This window comes from Pholcus phalangioides, unplaced genomic scaffold (genome assembly GCF_987345545.1).
Source record: "Pholcus phalangioides strain wild (caught in Gottingen) unplaced genomic scaffold, Ppha-v1.0 ptg000029l_1, whole genome shotgun sequence".
NCBI lineage: Eukaryota > Metazoa > Arthropoda > Arachnida > Araneae > Pholcidae > Pholcus > Pholcus phalangioides.
Genome location: NW_028301619.1, coordinates 5,551,144 through 5,574,569, shown reverse-complemented (window position 1 = coordinate 5,574,569; position 23,426 = coordinate 5,551,144). Strand labels below are relative to the sequence as shown.

At 35.3% G+C, this 23,426-nt stretch overlaps 1 protein-coding gene across 1 annotated transcript; it reads right to left on the bottom strand.

The window, feature by feature from the left end:
• Positions 1–207: 207 nt before the first annotated feature.
• PNPase (polyribonucleotide nucleotidyltransferase 1) lies at positions 208–22,818 on the bottom strand. Its single transcript, XM_089252463.1, has 21 exons — positions 22,652–22,818; positions 19,735–19,873; positions 19,453–19,608; positions 13,518–13,581; positions 10,238–10,402; positions 9,809–9,992; positions 9,577–9,628; positions 9,406–9,463; positions 8,835–8,937; positions 8,624–8,726; positions 8,164–8,234; positions 8,030–8,066; positions 7,462–7,618; positions 4,356–4,519; positions 4,184–4,255; positions 3,618–3,681; positions 3,415–3,498; positions 2,452–2,535; positions 1,849–1,955; positions 636–770; positions 208–502 (listed from the first exon to the last, which is right to left on the bottom strand). The coding sequence occupies exons 1-21, from the start codon at positions 22,774–22,776 to the stop codon at positions 269–271; spliced, it is 2,358 nt and encodes a 785-aa protein (XP_089108589.1). The 5' UTR covers positions 22,777–22,818; the 3' UTR covers positions 208–268.
• Positions 22,819–23,426: the final 608 nt, after the last annotated feature.

Below are 23,426 nucleotides of genomic sequence, written 5' to 3'. Positions count from 1 at the left end.
TTACACACATTTATTCCTTTACAGCACACCAACTGCAATCATATTGGCAATTCATTACCAATTGAATTGAGTCTAAATATCCTGTCTCTGAAGAAAGTACTTCTAGAGCTGGAGTTCTGAAAATATAATTTTTATAAAATGACTCACATACTTAAAATTTGATAATCTGGCATTACATTTTGTAGTTGACTCTCAATGAATACTGAATTATATGAATAAAATAGAATTTATTTTCTTTAATTTACATTATATACAGTACACAAACAGTCTATTTTGTTACAGAGTTATTTTCTGTCTCTACATCAGTCTGTTCAGATGATAGATTAAATTCTGATTTTTCCCTTTGACTGTCTTGACTAATATAATTTTTGACTTTTTCAGATGGTAATGCTTGGAGTACTTTCCGGGACAATCTCATGTTACCTGTGGCAGGATCTCGACCAAAATACTTCACAGTTATTTCTTGGCCAATTTCTAAACCCAATGCACTAGGATGGCTAACCTATGGTGTGCAATGAAAAAATTGACAAAGTTAGATTCACAAATGCTTTGTAATTCCAAACTTTGGGTTCCGGGACCTAGAATAGAAAGACATCACTCTGACTGTCATTAAGTTAGTTACTAAGCTAACTGACCTTTCTTTGATCAAGCTGTGAATTGTGCAACAATGCTGGCTTCATATTAGGATACATGGTGACCATAACACCTGAATCTTTTAATTCAACAATTTTAGCTGCATAAATGGCCCCAAATTCAAGTTCCGGTATTGGCTGGAAAAAAATTAGTTATCAATTTGTAACAGAGGAAAGTTAGACATTTTAAATTCTATAAGAAAAAAACTTGAAAAATATTATTTAAGTTTGTAACTTCATTTTTTTCTTATTTATTTACACAATAGTAGAAATTGCACAAGTATGAATTTTTTTTATATAATCTTCTTTTACAATGCACTTAGTCCAATGATTTCCAAGCATATTTCTTTGGATATCATTATGGATATCCAAGGGAATAATTTTTCTAAAAAGCCACCAAGCTGGTTAATGATCTGTTGTGATGGTGCTATATTGCATTGTACTGATATTAAATGTTTCATGATAGTGATAAAACTTACAGAATACTTTCATCTAAAACACTAAAAAATACCAAAAATTGGGCTACATTCCTCTGATTCCACTATGATGAAGCGGTTATTTCACCCTAATATAAATAATGTATAAATAAATCTTGCACCACCTACAGAAGATGGTATTCAAATATCAAAATCTAGGGCACAATTTTGAAATCTGAATTGATTATAAAAACAAGTAGGCACTTTTTGACCCTGGTATATATGTATATATATTCATCTGAAGTGTGAATTTCATAAGTCCCTCCGAAAAAAACTTGAAGAAATAGCAAATGTATGGATCAAACAGGATACCAATCTCTGGCATTACTTGGTTCATTATTAAAAAAGCCATATCAATAGGGATCAATGGTTTCTATGATGGATGGAAGCCGAGCAATGAAAGACAATCATACAGTGAATCTTGTTTTTAGCCTTCATAGTTATCAATGGCAAAGGTGGGCAAATATTTAATAAATGTGTTGAGCTCAAATACAAAAAAATTCTTGTAAGAAAAAACAATGAAGAATTTATATCCATATTCTCTGAGAATCTACAAAGGCCATTGCTTTTTGATGTTATAGCCGAACAATTGTCTTGTGAAATAAAAATGTGCCTTATTTCTTTAACACTAATGTATATTATACCAGATTCTATCATTAGAAAAGATAAGACTTTAGATTTGGTTAGATATAACATATTGCAATGAGAGCGTTCATAAATGAAACAAGGTAGTTGATCACCTCTTCTGCTAACAATGCTTCAATCACTTCTTTTGCCTCACACATAGCATCATGGTTTGGAGCAAAAACCGAAAACAGTCCTTCATCAATGACTGTAAATTGTACTCCTACCAAAAAAAAAGGTGTATATAAGCTTACAATTTTGGTAAAAAAAATAAAAATGTTCTATAGTTATGTTGTTCAGATTTTCGATACAACTCAGTTTCAAGCTTCAAGCTGAAATTTATGTACAGTGAAACCTCATTGTCTGATATAATGTATTTTTTTCTAAAATTTTGCAGTAAGAGCTGTATATAACGAGGAGCTTGTTATCAACAAAAATGCCTATTGAATCTGTTCTCATATCACAAAAAAAAGTAAAATTTAAGAAATATAAATGCTTATAATAAGTACAGTGATCTCTCACTTATGCGTCAGTGCAAAGGGAACAAGAAAAGATGTGTAAATGAGAGAGGCGTATAAGTGAATACCATTATTTACCTATATCTTTGATTGGAAGTGCAGAGAATCATCTTACAACTGAGAGAAACCTATAAGTGAGAGGTTACTGTATGTATAACATTATGTTGATATTTACTATAAAATAATACTTTCACTCTATACCTGTTTCCGCAGTAATTTTTTTCAAATTGTACCCTCCAAAGCCAAAAAATTTTGATCTCTTGTGAGCAGGAACTTCAAGTTTTTCTACAAATAAATGCATTATTTTTTTATGCTTATATATTTGTTACTACAATAAAACCATATAATTTTCTTCAAACATTGGAAAGGCAAACTTCTATATCACAAGTATATTTAACACTTTAACTGAAGAAATTAATTCTATCTTCTAATAAAATCATATAGATTTGGTTTTTTTTAAGTAAAAAGGAACCTATTTAAAAACATATTTGTCAATGAATAGTTACTATAAGATAAGTTTCAGAAAACATCATTTTTTTATTTAATTTTATTTACACTTAGATTGTGCTGATCACTTATTTAAAATAAGAGCAGTTAGATTGAGACCTACATAGGCCTATATACTCATGTATAAGTAGGGTTTTTTTTTTAACTCTTCTCAATAAATACAATAATATCCTTTTCTACAATAATGTCCTGGAACCCCTGGGAAATACACAAGGAGCCTTAATGGCTCTGCAAAGCAGAAAATTTAAAATCCCTGGATTAAACTTAGAGAAAATTCATCTAAAATAAAGCCCAGGATTCTTGAATTGTTTCAGTGGATATGATTAAGACTCAATACCAAAATGAATAGTCTGGACATTCTAGAAACTTATCTTTTTCATCTGCATGCATGTGAGAGAAATGAGCTGACTATATCACATAGCACACCACCTCACACACTTTTTTCCACTATGGTTCATGAACCCAACTGCATAGCGTACATGGTGTAAAATAAAAAAAAAAAGTTCAGTTTTTCATCTTCCTTTAAATTCTTCATCCAATTGAGTAGTTGTTTACCTCTGCCTTCGGTCAGTATTTGTATTTTTCACAGTAGTTATTAGTGTTTTAATGAAACATATCTTCAAATGTTTCTTCACTGGGAAACTTGTTTATGCTTACCGGAAACAGGCCAATTTAATTTCTTCTCTTCTCTTGGGTTTGCTATAGCTTGCCTCATTATATTTAGAATCTTTGATTTAGCATCTATAAAAACAAAATCAACATAAGTAGTTGAAGGGGTGGGATTAAGGAAGGAAGAAATAACTAGTATTTGAAAATAATTTGTTGGAAAAAAATGAAGGTGTTTAACAGTTTTATCTCACCAGTAGCTTGTTTAATAGCTTCCATGATGATTCTCAATGGTAAACCAGGAACTTTAACATCCAGCTAGTTTGAAAACAAAAAATAAAATATTTTATAATTTAATTTCAGAAAAAGTGAATATTATTACAAACATTATATTTCTGAAAAATCACCCTATAGCAAGATTCTCATTATCAGGGCTCCCACTTAAAAAATTAGAAAAAGTAGGATGGGAGGGGGTACCCCTAAGACAACATAATCATAGCATTACAAATATGGAAGAAAATTGAATTGGGTAGCATAAGAGTCATGTGTAACTTTAATGAAATAAAATAATAAATTTTCAATAATAATAATAAAATAACTAACAAAGTTAACTGCTTTGCTATGCAAATTGTTGTTTTACTTATACACAAAATGTGCACCACAATTCTGAAGGATGAATGTTAGTTACTATGGACAATGAATCATCCAAGACCATGAAATAGTAAATACAAAATTACTTTCTCCATCCACACAGAAGTTTTTAATTACTCAGAACAGACACAAAATGAGTTTTTGAATCCTCAAACTATACACAACAAACCTGCATTCCAGTAATTCCTTTTTTTGTTCCTGTGAGTTTGAAATCCATGTCTCCAAGATAATCCTCAATACCCTGTCAAACAATATAAGACTTTTGTGGAAGTAGGAACAATTGAAAATGCAAATCAGAAACTAAATTATTAATATGGTGATGTAGAAATTTTTAGTCATACCAATATGTCAGTAAGCAATTTGTAATTTTGTATCTCATATGGTTTTTCAGGATTTGCAGTACTGATTAATCCTATCGCCACACCTGCAACAGCTGCTGATATTGGTACACCAGCATCCATCAGAGCTAAGCTGCCACCACACACAGAGGCCATTGAAGATGATCCTAAACAAGAGAAAATTTGCATACGTCACAGATTTCTGCATATTTTGCCGGCAGACGTGCCAACTTTTGAAATCCGGAGATTCCCCCCTGACTCTCAGACTCGATCAAAAAAAAGTTCATAAAATTTTTCGAATTTTTTTTTTTTTAAAAATCAATTAAGAAAAAGTTACACTCCCCCCCCCCCCAAGGCAGGTTCTGCATTGCCCCTGAGCAGAATATAATTCTATGTCAGTCTTTCCATGCGGAATAGAGAAATCACATCTACATACTGTTCATAAAGTACAAGTATTTCCTTTCGTGGATGCTATCAATGATTGATAATCTTGGGTATATGAACTCTTAAAAGCTTTATATAGTTTAGTTTTATATTTTCTTTGTGAAAATGTTTAATCGGAAGAAACAATTAAAAAAAAATTCAAATTACAAAGCTGCCGATGAAACAACGTGTTTACCGTACGGCTGTTAATGGAATACAATAACGCTTATACAGGAATTTCGGCAGCTAAGGTCATGCCCCTGATAAATGATTGCCGATAAACGCTACGAAAATGAAGTCACGTCTTTGCCAGTTGCTTAAATCCGGTCACAGAGACTTTTTTAAGGCTGCTCAATGGAAATAACTATGGCTGTCCTCTATGAGTGTTTTCCCTAACGACGACGGTAATTATTGATGCCACAACAACGTGAAAAAGCTCGCGTAAAATCTAATTTTCTGCAAAAATCTGGAGAAATTTTAGCAAATCCGGAGAGCGGGAGGAAGGATGAAAAATTTGGAGTCCCCCGCCTAAATCGGGAGAGTTGGCAGGTCTGTGCCGGTAAAATATACCATTGTTTAAATTTCCCATGTAAACAGGGCTATTGTTTATTGTTACCCTTCCAAGTGGTACAGGCTTTCCCCTCTTTTGAGCAACTTTCCTCCAATAGAAACTCATCAAAAATGGAATCCTTTACTTATCTATGCGGTATGACATATGACATACTGGGGGGTACACAGAACCTACTTTTACAGGTGGGGGACACACCAGTGAATTGGAAGATTTGAGAAGAGTGAAAAAAAACAATCTCTCCCAGAGAAATATTGAGTTACTAAATTTGAAAAAACTTTTTAAATTAACAGATTTGTTTTAAACAGCCAATAAAAGTAAATAGTTGATAAGGTTTTCACAGCCATCATTTGATAAAAATTGTTTTTTCGGGTTCAAGGATCGTCGTCCGTTTGAGTTAGTTCTCAACGTTTCCCCAACACTAGTGGTTGGCATCATCAGGAGAATAGATAAACTGGATCAAAGTCAAGTTTCCCGGAGTCTCAGGTTGTATTTATGCACATAAGTGGCTTGAACTACACTATTGTTTTGCGATTGGTCAGTTGATTCTATGGCTGACAGCGTATTGAAAACAGTTGTTATGCTGGTAGAACCTGATTGGCCGAGAGATGTGGAGTTATCTGATTGGCTGTTGTCGTCATTCTGTTGCTGGATCTTGAAGGGGAAGGTTCTTGTTCTTCTGAGAGCTGGTCTCCAGGATCTGCTCAATTTCAAAGTTTCTTCTCTTCTATTATAGCTGTTTTTGTGCTTGTATATTTCAATAGCCTCTCTGTAGATTCGTGGGAAGAAGTGGTCAACATTAGCTATTGCCTGTGTTTTGCTGAACTGTGCACTGTGGTTGTCATAAAGCGCATGCTCTGCCACCGCCGACTCCTGTTTGGCCCATTCTGCAGCATCGTTGAGCTTATGAACAGATATGTTCATAAGCTCTCCAATCATCATCCTCACCAAAAACGAGGCGTACTGAAAACCTTGATCGAGAGGGCAAGAAGACTATGTGAAGGAAAAGATCTAAGTAAAGAGATTGAGCACTTAAAATCAGTTTTCCGCTCTAATGGGTACACAAAAGACGACATCAAAAGAGCCTTACGCTCCATCAAGGAATCACCAACGGAAAATGAGGAGTCACAATCAATTGGAAAAGCTGTGCTGCCTTTTATCCCCGGAGTGACCGCACGAATCAGCAAGGTCATGAAAAAACATCATATAAAGACCATTTTCAAACCAACCAGAAAAATATGTGAAATGCTGCGATCAGCAAAAGACCACCGTGACCCTCTATCAACACTGGGGATCTACCAAATACCGTGCACCTGTGGTCAGGTATATATTGGAACCACAAAAAGATCTGTGGCCACGAGAATAACAGAGCACGAACGATGCTGCAGAATGGGCCAAACAGAAAAGTCGGCGGTGGCAGAGCATGCGCTTTACGACAACCACAGTCATGGCCCCCACAAGGGGTGGGCTGACAAGGCTCCAGCCCTGGGGCCTGGGATGATTTTCACCTTTTTTTGTTTTTTCACGCTGTAAATTCATCATAAAGGGTGCCCGTGAAAATCTGGTTGGGGGCCCGCATAAGATCCTGGCCTGGAGGCCCTGCTCCAGGATGTGGGGGCCATGACCACAGTGTACAGTTCAGCAAAACACAGGTAATAGCTAATGTTGACCACTTCTTCCCACGAATGATGCCAACCACTAGTGTTGGGAAAACGTTGAGAACTAACTGAAACGGACGACGGTCTTCGAACCTGAAAAAACAATTTTTAGCAAAATAAAAGTATTTGCTTTTAATATTTTAATTTTTAAAAATAAAGTGCACATCACTACTGTACTTCCTGTGCTGACATTAGCATGTGGGGGTGTATTGTAATCCTAACAAACCTTTTGTGTAAGTGAAAGTAAAAAGGAGGTCCTAGTTCATATAAGTTTTTTTTCTTCCATCATGAGTGGATGATTAAAAACCGGTTTTGAAGTCCAATGCGGGTTGGGAAATACACAGCTCTCCTAAATCTAAATGAAGACAGCTGCACTTACCAATGGCTTTAGAATGAAAAAAAACTGGAATAACTTTTTTATAACTAGAATACTTATAATATATATAAAATAAAAATATACCATTTGATTCCAATACTTCAGATGTCAATCTTATAGTGAATGGGAAATCAGACGGTATAACAGGTCGTAAACTTTTTTCTGCTAATGCTCCATGGCCTAATTCCCTGCGACCAATTATTCCTAGTTTTCCTGTTTCATTGGTTGCATAAGGAGGAAACTATGAAAGGGAGATAAAAAGAATCAGTATTTCTCATTAAAAGTGAAGTAACATAATTTTATAGAAAAAAACCATGGGGGAAGCGATTATTACAGTGAAACCTATCCAAGACAACACGCTCTATGAGACAAAAAAGCTGTCTTGAACAGAATAACAGGATAGTCCCATCAATAAAGAAATTCAATATAATTTTCTTTCACGTAACAAAATCAAAACTACCATATGTAATCAATGATATCTTTCTCTCTCTCTCTCTACGGGACCTTAAATAATTATCTACAATGTGTAGTTAAAAAAATTGATTAGCAGCAGAAACATTTAATTCCAAATAGGTCGGAAAACTTTATCCTTTCTTTACTTGAAAACTGCATGTGATGTAATTGTCTATATCCAAAACAAAAACCAACTCACCTCATAATGCAACATGAAGTTTTTCTCTTTGATGCCACTGAAAAAAAAAAAAAAAATACTGAATTTATAAAAGTAAACAGGCTAAAAACCAAAAAGATATATACAAATAATCATGCTATGCTTTAATAACATACCTGATTATCACAGAAATTGGATCAGACCTTAATGCAGAGTCTAATGAATCAAATGAAACTGTACTCAAAACCTATAAAGATTAAAAAAATTGAAAGAAAAAAAATTACACTACCTTCATTAATATAACCTGTTTGCTCCAGAGGTACACATGTGTGCCTCATTTTTAACAGTGTTAAATGGTTTTTAATGATTGTTTTTCAAGTTATAAGACCTGAGGTACACAAGTAGTCCTAATAAAAATATTGATCCAAATTAATTAACTAATTTTTTTTCTTTTTTAAGGATATTTTGACATCAAATCTACACAAATTTGTAACACAAATCAATCAAAAAATTCTTTTAATAATCAGTTTTGGCTCAGGTGAGAATAGAATAAACCGTTAGATCACCCTATTACTCAACAATATCCAAAAATTGCATACACCCAAAAAAAAAAAAAATTACAACCAAAAATCTTACTTGCGTCTGTCCTCTTTGAAACAGAGCTGAGCCATGTAGAGGTGAATATAAATCCACCGAACAAGATATGTCTCTCAATTCCATTAAAGAACGACCATCACACCTTGAAAAAATAAAGATATTTTAAGATACACTTAGATTATAATTTTATGATTTATAAAATTTTATTTTTTACTCATATACTAATTTCAATAATAAGGTGCATACATACCTTTTTTCAGTCTCCAAAATGAGATTTCTAAATACATCTACTATGACACCATTTATCACGTCAATAATTGTTTGTGTACTAATCTCACATTCTTTGTAGTCTTCTATATGAGAAGTTAAATAAATATTAAAAATATTGAACACTGAAAAAAAACTGATTTGTTTTTTACAAGCAGGAAATACAAATGCCACAACAGGCAAATTGTCAAATGAGGTGACTGAAAGAATTATGTCCATAAAAAATATGGATGTCAAATATAACCAAAATACAGCAACCCAATATAAAAGCATAACAATACTGCTGTCCCCTTGTCGAAGCAGTTGATTGGCGGTGTATTAATAACTCATGGTCCATCCTATCCATCCCAGTGAAAATTTTAAACACTTTGATATCCTCCTGACACCTGCATTCCCCTGATGCTAACTTATTTTTAAAAAATCCCAAATTATAGGTACAGTAAATATAGGAAATTATAGGTAGAGAGATTACAATATATTACCAATAAATAATCAAATATGAGACATCAACACATATAAAATAATCACATGTAAACCACATTCAACTCACATACCTTTGAGTTGTTCTAGTACACTTTGCCTGATTTCATCTACAGCTCGATCACGGCTCACCTGAAAAAAAAGAAAATTTAAAGTCAAACACTCAGTTGAAAAAAAAAACTTTCTTATTAACTTATTGGTCACAAGATTAGCATACCATTGTAACTTTTTAATGAGATGCTTACTTTATCATGCGAATAGTCTGTGAAAACATCCTTAACCCTAGCTTCACACAGCCTAAAATAAATGTAATTTAATATCACTGAACTTTTAAAATATTTTCAGCCATGTAAAAATGGGGGAAAAAATTGAGACAGGTTTGCATGCACAGAGAAGAGACACGTAGAATTCTACTGCAGGATATTCAGTTATTGGGCCAAATCACTATTAGTTCCTTCCCTAATAGACAGTACTCACAATTTGGCACTCTCGCTAACTTCTAAGGGTTGCAGTGCCATTTCAATAACACGCTTTGTTTTTCCAACTTGTGACTGTAATTTTTTAATTTCCTTTATGATTATTTGCGATTCTTTCACAGCAATTTTCAAAGCTTTCATGAGCTCCTGTTGTAAGACATTGCAGGCAGATCCTTCCAGCATTACTGTAAACAAAAGATACCAGATATGCTTTTGCAACTTAAAAAAAAAAAAGGTTCACATTTTGAATGAATAATAATTTTTTCTCATAGTGCACAATACTAACATAAGGATGGGTACAAATATAGCTGGCTAAATAGTCATAAATCCCAATTAGATGATTGATGAAAGAAATAACAAATAGGAAATTAAAAAAAGAATTTCTCAATAATTTTGAATTAGCAGCTGAGGATGAAGCAATTCAACATACCAACTTGATGATGTTCTGTTGCTGCAACAACAAGATTCAAAGAGCTTCTAACAAGTTCCCTCCGCGTTGGATTGACAACAACATTTCCATTTTCTGTTAGTCCTACACGAACAGCGCCAACAGGTCCATGCCATGGAATGTCAGATATTGCTAATGCAGCAGAAGCTAGTACGAAACAAAAAAAAATGCTATCTGCTTAATTAAATTTTGGGAACATAAAAATATAATTAAAATCATGCAACAAATAAATATTTCTCTTGATGCTTCAATTTTTTTATTATACATTACACAGAGCTTTTGATGAAAACATCTATGGTAAATAAGTATCTATAAAAATCCATGGGGCACTAACATTGCATATGGAGGGGTGAAGAAACTGCTCCACTGAACTGTCATCAGATTACATATGGATATGACATTAGCACATGCCCAAACAATTAACAATTCAGTATTTTGATTGCTAGATATATTTTAATGTTATGATCAATAAGAGTATCGTTTTAAGTATTAATGAATGAACGACAGAACTTTGCCACTGGGGTCATTCCATTTGGAATCACCTGGCAAAATGACACCCATAGTCTCAGATTTCAATGATTTTTTTTATTTGCTGCTTTTACCATCCTTATTGACCATGTGAAATATTATTTGCATATCTCTAAAACTTTTTGAGGAAAAAATGTTGAAATTTATCAAAAAATGATGCAGTTGACTTTTCCGAAGCTCAATTTTTAAGTGGCATTGTTTGAGAAAATAAATCATAACTTTTTCAATTTTCAATATATTCAAGTAAAATTTTCACAAAAACATACAGAATATGAATAAAAATAATTTATACACTTACATTTGAAATTTACATGCAAAAAGATTATGTAAACTTTGTTTTGTGGAATTTTTCGTTAGAAAAAATACAATTTTTCTAACGTATTTTTAGACCAGAGGCACAGCAGTTACCAAAACAACTTTTATTTTAAATTTCTCCTAAATATATGAAGTAAAATACTGGAGGAAAAAATAATGGTTTTTTTGACCGTTAATATATTTATTCTGGCTCGCAACACAAAATTTTCTTTCCTAGTCATAATCTGTATTTTTTTGTGTGCATTTTAGTGAAAATTTCATTTAAATGTATTGAAAATCTTTAAAGTTATGATATATTTTCATAAATAATATTGCTTGAATGGTTAGCCTTAGAGACGTCATTCCTGGCATTAGAAATTTTTTTTTTCTAAAAGTTTTTGAGATATGTACATGAAATTTTGCATGGTCAACAAGGATAGTAGAAGTAATAAACAAAAAAAATAATAATAATTGGAATCTGGGATGATGGGTTGCATTTCAGTATCTAGTTGAATGATTTGAAATCGGAGAGATCCAGTCTTATTTCGATGAATTTTGAGTTGCGAGCCAGAATAAATATATTAACGGTCAAAAAAAACATTATTTTTTCCTCCAGTATTTTACTTCATATATTTAGGAGAAATTTAAAATAAAAGTTGTTTTGGTAACTGCTGTGCCTCTGGTCTAAAAATATGTTAGAAAAATTGTATTTTTTCCAACGAAAAATTCCACAAAAACAAAGTTTACATAATCTTTTTGCATGTAAATTTCAAATGTAAGTGTGTGAATTATTTTTATTCATATTCTGTATGTTTTTGTGAACACTTTAGTGAAAATTTCACTTGAATATATTGAAAAAGTGACGATTTATTTTCTCAAACAATGCCACTTAAAAATTGAGCCTCGGAAAAGTCATATCTGCACCATTTTTTGATAAATTTCAACATTTTTTTCTCAAAAAGTTTTAGAGATATGCAAATAATATTTCACACGGTTAATAAGGATGGTAAAAGCAACAAATAAAAAAAATCATTGAAATCTGAGACTATGGGTGTCATGGCCAGGTGATTTGACATGGAATGGCCCACATTGGACTTATCCCGTTGCCGAGATCTCTTCCAGCCCAGCTTTGTGGCAGTCTGGAACGCTTATTTTGCGTCAAAAAAAAGAACATACAAAATTTTTACAACATATTTTCCCTGTACAATTGGGTACTGTCGCAATTAACAAATTTTGTGGTGATTACAGACAAGATGGGATTGGGAGTTGGAGAAAAGTTTCTGGGTTTCGTTAAGACGGATGAATGTTGTTTTAAGTATCTCAATGATTATCTAGATAATTTAATAATAACAGAAATCAACATTACACATATGATGTAATAAACTTTTTAAACACTTATCTGTTGTAAAAAGAGTACAGCACATGGTTTATATCAATACACACACATATAAGCAGTTGAAGAAATTTTGGAAGATACAAAATACATATATTCTCACAGATATATATTGACACCAAAAAAAATTTTTTTTGTGCCATGACATCATGAAAAAATGTCTGTTTGATTTGTTTTTATATATATGTATATATCTATAGCTGCATTTAAAATTATTCCAATATTTTCCATTTACGTCATTATTTATATTGTATTCTATGAAAACAGTCAAATATATTTTCATAAAATTTCTGTATGCTCTTTGCATACATGGAAGTATTATATTTATTGCTACAATTATGAGATGTTGACTGAAATGTATTCATTATTTTTTGAACCATGAACGAGAAACATTTTTAAAAAAGGTGTTTGTTTTTGAGACTTCAAATTCATGTTTGATTCTTCTTGAAGTTCTGTTTGTTTTCAGCTATAACCAATTGCTGTTTTTGACACAAAAAATAAGTATGTAAATGTACAGCTGTCTAATGTCCAATGTATGACAATTTATATTGTTATCGTATGTATTAAAGTCGAATCCCGTTTTAACGAATACAGATATAGCAAAAATCTTGTTCTAACGAACACTTTTCTAATCTGCCAGATAAGTTTATGCGTTATAGTATTAATTAAGTTTACGCATTATAGGAATAACGCAAAAACCTGGAATTCCTTTGTAACAAAATTTTGTTATAACAAAGTGATTTTTCCGGTCTCTTGGAGTTTTATAACAGGATTCGACTGTATTAATGTTCTTCTTTGTTGTATGTGTTATTTAATTTGTGTTTGTTGGTGGCAAGTGTGTATTTTAATAGAGATTTCAGAATTAGAGTTTATGTTTCTTGTTTTAATGCATTGATACTGGGTTTTGTGTACTTTTGATTAGAGTTTGTTTTCTATCATCGACTGATTAATGTATCTGAGGTCATTCTCTGTTTTTTTTTTGATGGAGACTTGAAATCTTGTACAAGAAAATAGTACTTGAGAAAAAATTTTGACACACAGAGATACCTGCATTGATGCTAACAATATCTGGGTCATGTATGCCATCCACTGCCAAAAGATTGCATGATATCTAAAATAAGGAAAAATCAGTAGTCTTACAAAATACAAAAGCATAATTTGAAGTTTACAAGGTACAGTAAAATAAAGTCATACACCTTTGTACTCAACAGTTTTGGAACTCCTCAAATTCACTATTTATTTTGCACTTTAATGAAAATAAAAAGTTCCGCCTTGGCACATGTGTGTTTATGTGCGTTCAGCACTCATCTCCCCATTTCAGGGCCAGAATGAGAGGGGAGCAAAATTTGAGTGGGAACAAAAACACCATTATAAAATCCTCAAATTTTACAGTGATGGGGGAGGAAAAATAATCCCCCTAAAAAAAATCCTAGTTATGGCCCTGCCCACTTATATGAAAGCATCTTACCTCTGAGGACTTTGTTAGTTATAAACAATCTTTCTGCTTATCTTATAGAGCCTGGAACATGACTTACTTAATGAGTTACACTGGTGTAAGAAATTAAGAGAATTTGCAGACTTGGTCTGCCTCTAGAACTATTGTACCGATTTTAATGAAATTTGATATGTACATACATTGATACAATACAAAACAAATATACCATTCAATAATTATAATACACACGCATGATCGTGCGTAACACTCATTGGAGTCGGAAGGTATGAAACATCGCTTGTAGAATAAACAAAAACATGGGTTAATAGATGGGTTAATAGGGGGTATGGTCCTTTCTTACAGATATACAGGTCTCGCAGCGTGATTTCATACTCGAAATAAGGCAGTTTATCATTTCCTATGGCAATTGGTCCCACTCGTTCAGCAACGCTGTTTTCATTCCCTGGATGGTTCCCGGAGGGGGTTGCGAGTTGCAATTGCACTCCCCAGAGCGTCCCAGACATTCTCTATAGGGTTAAGGTCTGGAGATCTGGCTGGCCAATCCATCCGGCGAATATCCTCACTCTCTAGAAAATCATCGAGATGAAGAGCTCTATGTGTGTCTCACATTATCGTCCATTAAAATGAACTCAGGGCCAACTGCACCCCTGAAAATACAAATACAAATACAACGCCACAACAGACAAAATGCCCAACGAGGCGGCTGATAAAAAGATGCCCACAAAAATACGAAACAATATATACACAAGATAAAATATTATATAACGCCCATAAAGAATACTTATGGTTGTCTTATTCTAAGAATGGATAGCTTCTCGATTTACCCCAACATGTTTATCGTATTTCTTTTTAAATGTGTCAATTGTGTTACAATTTACTAGCTCCGGGGGTAAGCTATTCTATTTATTAACAACCCTATTAGAGAAAAATTCCCTGCAACACCATAGCCTTGCATTGTCCCTCACCAATCGATACTGGTGTCCCCTTGTAAAAGCAGTCGATTGGCGGTGTACTAAAAGTTCATGGTCCATCCTATCCATCCCAATGAGAATTTTGAACACTTCGATCATATCTCTTCGACACCTGCGTTCATCCAATGTAAACATATTGAAAAAATGAAGTCTCTCTTCATAACTCAACCCCTGTGTGCCAATAAGGACACGCGTAGCTCTTCTCTGCACCCCTTCAACCAAGTCTATGTCCCTCTGTAGGTATGGTCTCCAAAACCTTACAGCATACTCCAGTCCAGGACGAACTAAGCCTCGAAAAAGTGGAAGAATGACTTTAGAAGAATGCGAAGAGACCTTTTTGAAAATGAGACCAAGCATTCTATTCGCTTTTTTGACCACCGCTGAACAATGTTCAGAAAACTTAAGCCGCTCGTCAATGAGAATTCCCAAATCGGTGACCCTAGTTGCATGCGGGATAGTGTGACACCATTCAACTCGTAAGAGAACCGTGGGTTGTTCGAACCAAAATGAGCGACCATGCACTTAACAACGATAAACGTCATGCTCCATTCATTTGCCTATGCTGCAATCCTGTTTAAGTTGGTCTTGAGCAACTCCCTATCGCTTTCATTCCCGAACGCATAGTACGATTACCCTCATTAGCTTCACATCATCTGCGAATTTGCTAATTATCCCATCTATACCCTGATCGAGTTTATCGATAAAAAGTGAAAAAAGTATGGGGCCAAGGACACTTCCCTGAGGAACTCCACTTGTGACGTCTGTCTAACCAGAGAATTCCCCGTTCACTCATTGCGACCTATCTCTTAACCACGATTCTATCCAATTCAGCAAGTTGCCCCCTATTCCAATCTCGTGTAAATGCTTCAAGAGTTTGCCATGTTGGACCCGATCGAATGCCTTCTGGAAATCAAGGTAAACAACGTCAACATTTTTGCTCTCACCCAAAGCCTTAGTCACGTAATCATAGAAGCAAAGGAGGTTAGTTACACATGACTTCCTCTTCCTGAACCCATGCTGATTATCCGACAATACATTATTCTCGTCTATCCACTTCACAAACTGCCTTTTGATGATAATTTCCAAAATTTTCGAGAGGGAGCTCGTCAAACTCACTGGACGATAATTTGACACCACTTCTCTACTACCCTTCTTAAATATCAGAACAACGTTAGCCAGTTTCCAATCTCTCGGGACGATACCCTCAGCAACACTACTCCTGTATATCTGTGCGACTGGCCCCAACAATTCATTAGCACATTCCCTGAGAACCCTGGGATAGATATCATCTGGTCCTGGTGCTTTGCTTGCACATACATTTCTTAGAAGATTTAGGACCTCCACGTCTTCTACTTGAATATCGTTGAGGGTTTTATTACCCCATGCAACACCCATATATCGAATATCATTATCTCTATTAAAAACCGACGCGAAAAAGTCATTGAAAGCACTACACATGCCTACAGTGCTCTCTACCCTAGAGCCTCCTACCCAGAGGGGGCCAACTGTCCCCTTACATCCATTATTGATGTATCGAAAAAATGATTTTGGGTCAGAGCCAATGCTATCTGCCAACCTCTAGATTCAACTTCCTTTTTACTATCCCTTATCGCTTTCTTCAAGTCTTCTTTTATCAGTAAACAATGATAGGTCACCTCGTCCACTTTTATACTCTCTGAATGCTCTTTTCTTTTTAGGATAAAGGTTCCGCACGCTATCCGTGAACCATAGAGGGTGTGATGTACAAACATGCTTTTTTCGAACAAAGGGTATGACGTCGTGCAAAACAGAGGACAGCTTTGTACTAAATTCTTCCCATTGACTTACCACCCCTACTGATTCCAACCGGTCTTTGAAAACTTCCGCTGACCTTCTTCTCAAAACATCAAAGTTAGTTCTCCGAAAACAAGGAACCAGTCTTTTGTTATCAACCTTACCCGAGGAAAAGTTACAGTGAAATCTGATGATACGATGATCACTGGAAGAAAACTCTTCCCCCACCGAAACATGTTCAACTAGTTCCTCAGAACTAGTAAGAACTAAATCCAAAATAGCAGTACCCCTAGTGGCTTCTGATACATGCTGATACAAAAAATTTTCGAGCACCAACTTAAGAAAGTCTCTTTCATACTGATTTCCAGATGAAAGGCTCTCCCAATCAATACCTGGGTAATTGAAATCCCCTAGTATGAGAACCCTCTTTCGCTTACACATATAGGAAATTTCATCATGCAATTTGGCGATGAAGTTTTGATCCCTATTCGGTGGATTGTAACAAACCCCAACAATAAGTTTATGACGTCTTTTGCTCTCAAGTTCAACCCATATGGTTTCAATATCACTTCTCTGCACGTTACACTCTCTTGCCTTCAAACAGGATTTCACGTATATCAACACTCCACCACATTTCCTATCAGATCTATTTCTCAAAAAAATATCGTATCCTGAGATGTGTAAGAAAGATTCATCCCCATCGTTTGCCCAAGATTCTGTAATGGCTATAAGATCCAAGCCCTCCACAACTATCATAGTTTCTAAAAAAATCTTTCTTATTACCCAAGCTCCTGGCATTTATTAACACACATTTTAATTTGCCCGGTGATTTAGTGTCAATCGAGAAGCCATCCAAGTCAGAGGTGGGTAATTTCCCGTCAGTACTGTTGTGATTATCATTAACTAATCCGCATTCCTGACTACGTGGTCTGGGAGTAAAAAACCTGACCTAAGACTATCGTAAACCTCCCAGACCCCCCTCTTATTAGATGCATCCCATCCGAACGAAGCCACCTATCGGTAAATGCGGGAAGCTCCAAGAACGTGATCCCAAGTGAGGAGCAAATGTCCTTCAGGCCTATATTGAATTGGTGGATCCTACTGCTAAATCCCCTACTACCCCTTGGCAGCACTGGAATCACTGCTACATCTGAACCCCCCCTCCCTAGCGGATAATAGTAAATCCCGGTACTCTGACAGAGACTCACTAACATTCGCTCCTACCACGAACAGGCGAACATAGGGCTCCAAGAGCTCATCCCTATACTTCACACCAGTCACAGTGCCTCTTTCAAAGACATGGAGAGGTGTGCGGCCATCCAACATGATGCCTGCCCAGACCATTAAACCTCCTCTGCCATAATGGTCGATTTCGCGGACATTGGAGGGTAGGTAGCGGGTCCCGTGTTCTCTCCATATGAACGTACGGCGAGAATCGGTGCTTAGGCTGAACCGGGACTCATCAGTGAAGAGAACGGTCGCCCATTGATCCATACTCCAATCTCTATGCTCTCTGCACCATGATAAACGGATGCTCCTGTCCGTAGAAGTGAGCGGGACGCAAACAGCAGGTCTTCTTGCAAACAACCCTCTCTCATGAAGTCTTTTGGAAACAGTCACCCTTGATACACGGGTTCCTGTGGCTGCATACAAGTCACGAGAGAGCTGAGAAGCTGTAGCACTCCTGTTATGGCTCGCTGTAATCAACAAATGGGGATCTTCTCTGGCCGTCGTAGCTCTTGGCCCCAGGCTTTATCTCGATGGATCCGGTATCCTGGAACTGTTTCCATAAGTTACACACGATGCTGGGCGTTAAATTGAACTCTCTACAAATCTGGACTTGAGATTGGCCTGCTTCTAGCCTCCCCACAATTCGCCACCTAATTCCATCATCTAAACGTTGGTGGTTACTCATTTTTACTGTTACAATTTGAAATTAACCGATTGCTGCAAAATAACACCAAGAAATTCGCTGAGGTGTGCAAGCGAACGAAATGCGTCTTAACTTACGCACGCTTATAGAGCGTGTTTCTCTACTGGCTCCGCCTACACACACGTGTACGCTGACGTATTTGACGTACAAGATGTGCATTTTTGTCTAGAAGCAGTGGTTTTACATTCAGTTCAGTTCTTTTCATGAAATTCGATAAAATATGCAAATTCTCTTAATTTATTTCACCAGTGTATATACTAATCTGTTTCCACACTTGTCACAAGTTTTGGGACAAAATGCAGACAAGTATAAAGGTATTCTGATTGCTTCAAAAGTGAAAACCACTGTTTTTATTTGAGGAGACAAGTCTCATGGACTTATTCATGGTTTTAAACACATGCACGGGTTTGGTTGCTGGGTTATTTTAATTTCTTCAGAAGGTACAGAATTTTGTTAACTCAGAGCTTTTATGTGCACAATCAATACCAAGTCCGAGAGATAACAATAAGACTTTGGAACAGACTTCCAGTTCTATTCTAGTCAGGCTGCAGAAGATAGGGTGAGATCATTCCAAATCACTAACTTGATATTTTTGGTGCTAAAACTCTAAAAGGGTTGTTGAATTATGTTATCAGAAAATTTGGATTGGTTTTTTTTGTAACTTAAAATTTAACTTTGTTAACAAATATTGTGAGCAGAAAATTGTTGTCATTATTTACTGTCGTCTGCTGACGATTCATTATTGGGAAATAGAAAATAATAGGGAAATGCAATTGGATTTAAATGTTGCAACATGTATACATGCCAGTCATGTCTCATAATTGCCAAATAAAATACAGCAAAATATACCTGCGTATCATAATAAAATCCTTTTGGGAACAAAGGCCTAAGAGATCTATCTATTAACCGGCTCGTCAAGATTTCTTTTTCGCTGGGTCCCAGTTCTCTTTTGAAATAATTTGTTGGTATTCGACCAGCAGCTGCAGCTTTTTGTCGGTAATCAACCTACAGATAGATTGTTTTTTGTTAGCTGCTGTATATTTAACTAATCAAGATTTGACTTTATTTTAAAATGCAACACAATGAAATCAAATTTTGATTTGAAATTTATATTATGATAATATATCTTACCACCAAAGGCATATATGAAGTTGTAGATGATTTATCTTTGCTAACAGCAGTCACCATGACCGATGTATTTCCCAACTGAGCTGTACAACAGCCATTAGTAAAACGAGCTAATTTTCCTGTGCTTATATGAAGAGGATATCTAATAAAAAAATTTAAAAAATAAAATTGATTAGCTTGAAATGTTATTTCTGCCAGAGCTAGAAAGGTCCCAGACTCCAGGTAACCATGGCCACTAAATCTTTGCATTGACGCCTAAAATTTTATATATGTGATTACTAAAGAAGTTTGAGGACAACTCAAAATTTCCTGAACTGATGTCATCTTATCTACTAACATTACAAGGTTTTCATTTTTGAGGTTTTTACCAATTTTTGCCTGGTTTTTTCCACTTTTTTGCCAGCAGAAACCCAACCCTAGATTTTGTATAGCCAAGGCTGAGGTTGGAACCAGGTTGTGCGTGGGGAGGGGGAGAGAAAAGAAAGAGAAAAAGCATAGTGAATTGACAAAGCAAAACTGGTGAACCAGGATCGGGCCAAGTGAGCCTATGTAGATGCTAGGGTTGGGCATTTCACTGCCAAAAAGGTACTTTTGCAGGGACAGTGGTAAAAACCCAGGGCAAAAATAGCAAAAACTGGCAAAAATGGTTTTATGGAATAAAACATTTGACTCCCACCCGTCATCTGGGATGATTGAGAATAACAATATGCAATTCTTTTGCATCTGTTTTTTTTAATGTGTGATACTAGAAATAAAGAAATTTAGGAAGTATTAATTTGTTTTATGGTTGGTAAAACCTTTTTTTCATCAGTAAGCTTTTTACACTAGTTATTTTTAACTTTGGCAAAAACTGGCCAACACTAAAAATTATTGATTATTAAGCCAAAATTTGAGTTCAAACTATGCTATTTACATAATAAATTGAAAAATAAATGCATAACAATGCCTTCATGCATAGGCAGATGAGGAAAGGATTTGTTTTTGTTGGGAGAGTTTTTACCATGGTTTTTTCCACCTATGGCAAAAACTTGCCAACCCTGATACAGTAGAGCCTCGAGAATCCGAGCTCCAAAAGTTCAAGTTTTTGGATAATCTGAGGCAATGAAAATTTTTGAATTTCCTTCTTGAGACCATCTTTCTCTCTTTTTTTCCTGGGAGAACCAAACTTCTTTATTTCTTTTTCAGGAATACTAGGTAGTATGTTCGTATAGTACAATAATTTCAGTTTGAAAGGGACTACACAGCCCCCAGCCCTATAATGGGTTAACTGATGTAATAAAATATTAGACTCCTTTGAATGGACAGACCATTTTAACTTACTGGGGTTGCTGAGAGAGGAGCAAGTTTGACCATTGTCTTCCTAATGGTGGACAATGGCATTGTCTCCAATTGCTTACATAAAATTATTGGAAAGGCAGTTGAAACTGCCTTTCCAATATCTATCCATAACAGGAAAATTCAACCATTTCCATCTTTACTTCAGAAAATGAAAGACAGATGACAGCATGAGCACAAAACATGCGCAACTTGACTACATGAATGTTAGGGCCACACATACACTCAGAACACACATTCCAGCATGTGCAGATTCGTTAGAAATTCTGTAGGGGAATGTGTACGAGGTGCATGTACAGTTAAGTAGTAGTAGCTGAAAGCTATCAGTGTCTCAGCATGGTTCACCATCAATCCCACCCCCAACTCTTTTCAATCACTTTCTCATCTTCATGCCCAATACAAATACAAATACCACGCCACAACAGGCAAATTGCCCAACGAGGTGGCTGACTTAAGAACATCATGGATACCCGAGCCATTTTTTGGAGGCCCTACCTACTACTGCTACACTACACATGCACCCCCCCCCCCCGCGGAACCCCCAACGAATCGGTACATGCGGGAATGTGCATGTACGTGTAGTGAAACCTGACGTGAAGTTTTTTTTGTTTCTCTGTAATGCTTGTTATGTGTAGTGCTGCCATCTGCCACCAGTTTTTCTAACTATGAGTGAAGTGTTATGATTGAATGATTTATCATTGTAGGACTGTTGCTCTCTGTGGCGAGACTTTTTAACGGGGAGATCGGCTCACATTTGCGCCTTGAAGTTGGGAACCACAGAAAACCAACTTCAGCCGACCACCACTGTGGGGTTCGAACCCGGATCCTCGCATCGCGAGTCCGTCACTATAACCACTCGACCACCACAGCGGCCTTTCACATTCTTAATTTTTTTTTTAAACTTATCCTATGGCATCCTAAGATCTCTACTCTGTACTGTTTGTAATCTTAGTGAGATGATGTAAAATTACTTCAAAAATACAAGTAAAAGAAAGTTTGTTTCTATGCTAACTAGGTTTCAATGGTTAGACATTGCTGCTAACAAAAGAAGCACCATTTTGAAACCAAAAAAAATTGACAGTTTCTTCAAGTTAGAGATGTAAAATTCTTGAGAATAATCTTTAGGAGAATATTCGAGAATACTCTCAGAAAGGACTACTATTATAAATAACTGGAGAATATTCTTCTTAATGAGAATATTCTCCTGTTATTTAAAATATAAATATATAATATCCTTGAAAATATTCTCTGGAAGGAGTACTTTTACAAATTACTGGGGAATATTCTTATCGAAAATAATAAGAATTATTCTCAAGTTATTAATAATAGAGTTCTTCTAGAATAGAGGAGAATATTTGAGAATATTCTCCTCGGTGAGAATATTTTTCACTTATTTATAATAGTACATTAGCATGCCCGATTACATGATTAACTCAAAGTATGAATAAACAGCAAAAACAAATCAGTCAGTTATTCATTTTTTCTAATGACATTTTTTTTTTGTAGTTGATTCATACAAGTTACTGTCTTTGCATCTTATATGGGAAATATATCTGTCACAGAAATGAACATAAAAAATTCCCACCGACTTAATGATGCTTGCACTTCACCAACAGGAACGTTTTTCCACGATATCGAAGATTCATATCGTTTTGGCCCAGCTAAGCTATTACTTTTCATAATGCGAAGAAATCTATGTCTTGAATTCATATTTTTTGTTTGATCACAAATCGCCGCGCCGGATACACGTGTTTATTTTGACGGCTTTAACTATATATTTCTATTCCCATCACATAATTAATCATTCCCATGACCATATGGTGACCATATTTCCCCGAGAAAATTACCGAAAATCTGGTTCACAAATACGGGACAGTACGGGACATCGCCAATTGCTGCCAAACAGTCGCCAAACCACGGTGACTGATAATTAGTGAGCCGACCATATTTCCTCAAAAAAAAAAAATACGGGAAATTCGGTTTTCAAATACGGAAAATACAGGATACCGTCAATTATCGCCAAGCAGTCGCTAAATTTTGGTGAAATTGACACTGATGGCACAAAAAATTTCAAAAACACCCCACATAGCTGTTTCGGAACCCCTCCACAATTTTGAAGGATTTTTAAATTACGTTCGTTTGTGGGTATTAGAATTTTTTTTTATATTGTTTCTCCAAAATCGATTCAACTTTATTTTTTTCTACCGTCCAATTTAATGAAATCATTGATGTAGGTTACCATACCATCCTTGGAACTGCATATACGTTTTTTTTGGGGGGTTTTTTTTTTCGGACGCTTGAAAATTTTTGGAACACAATCTTAATCTTAAAAAAAAATTACTAGGGCTATTGACAGCAAA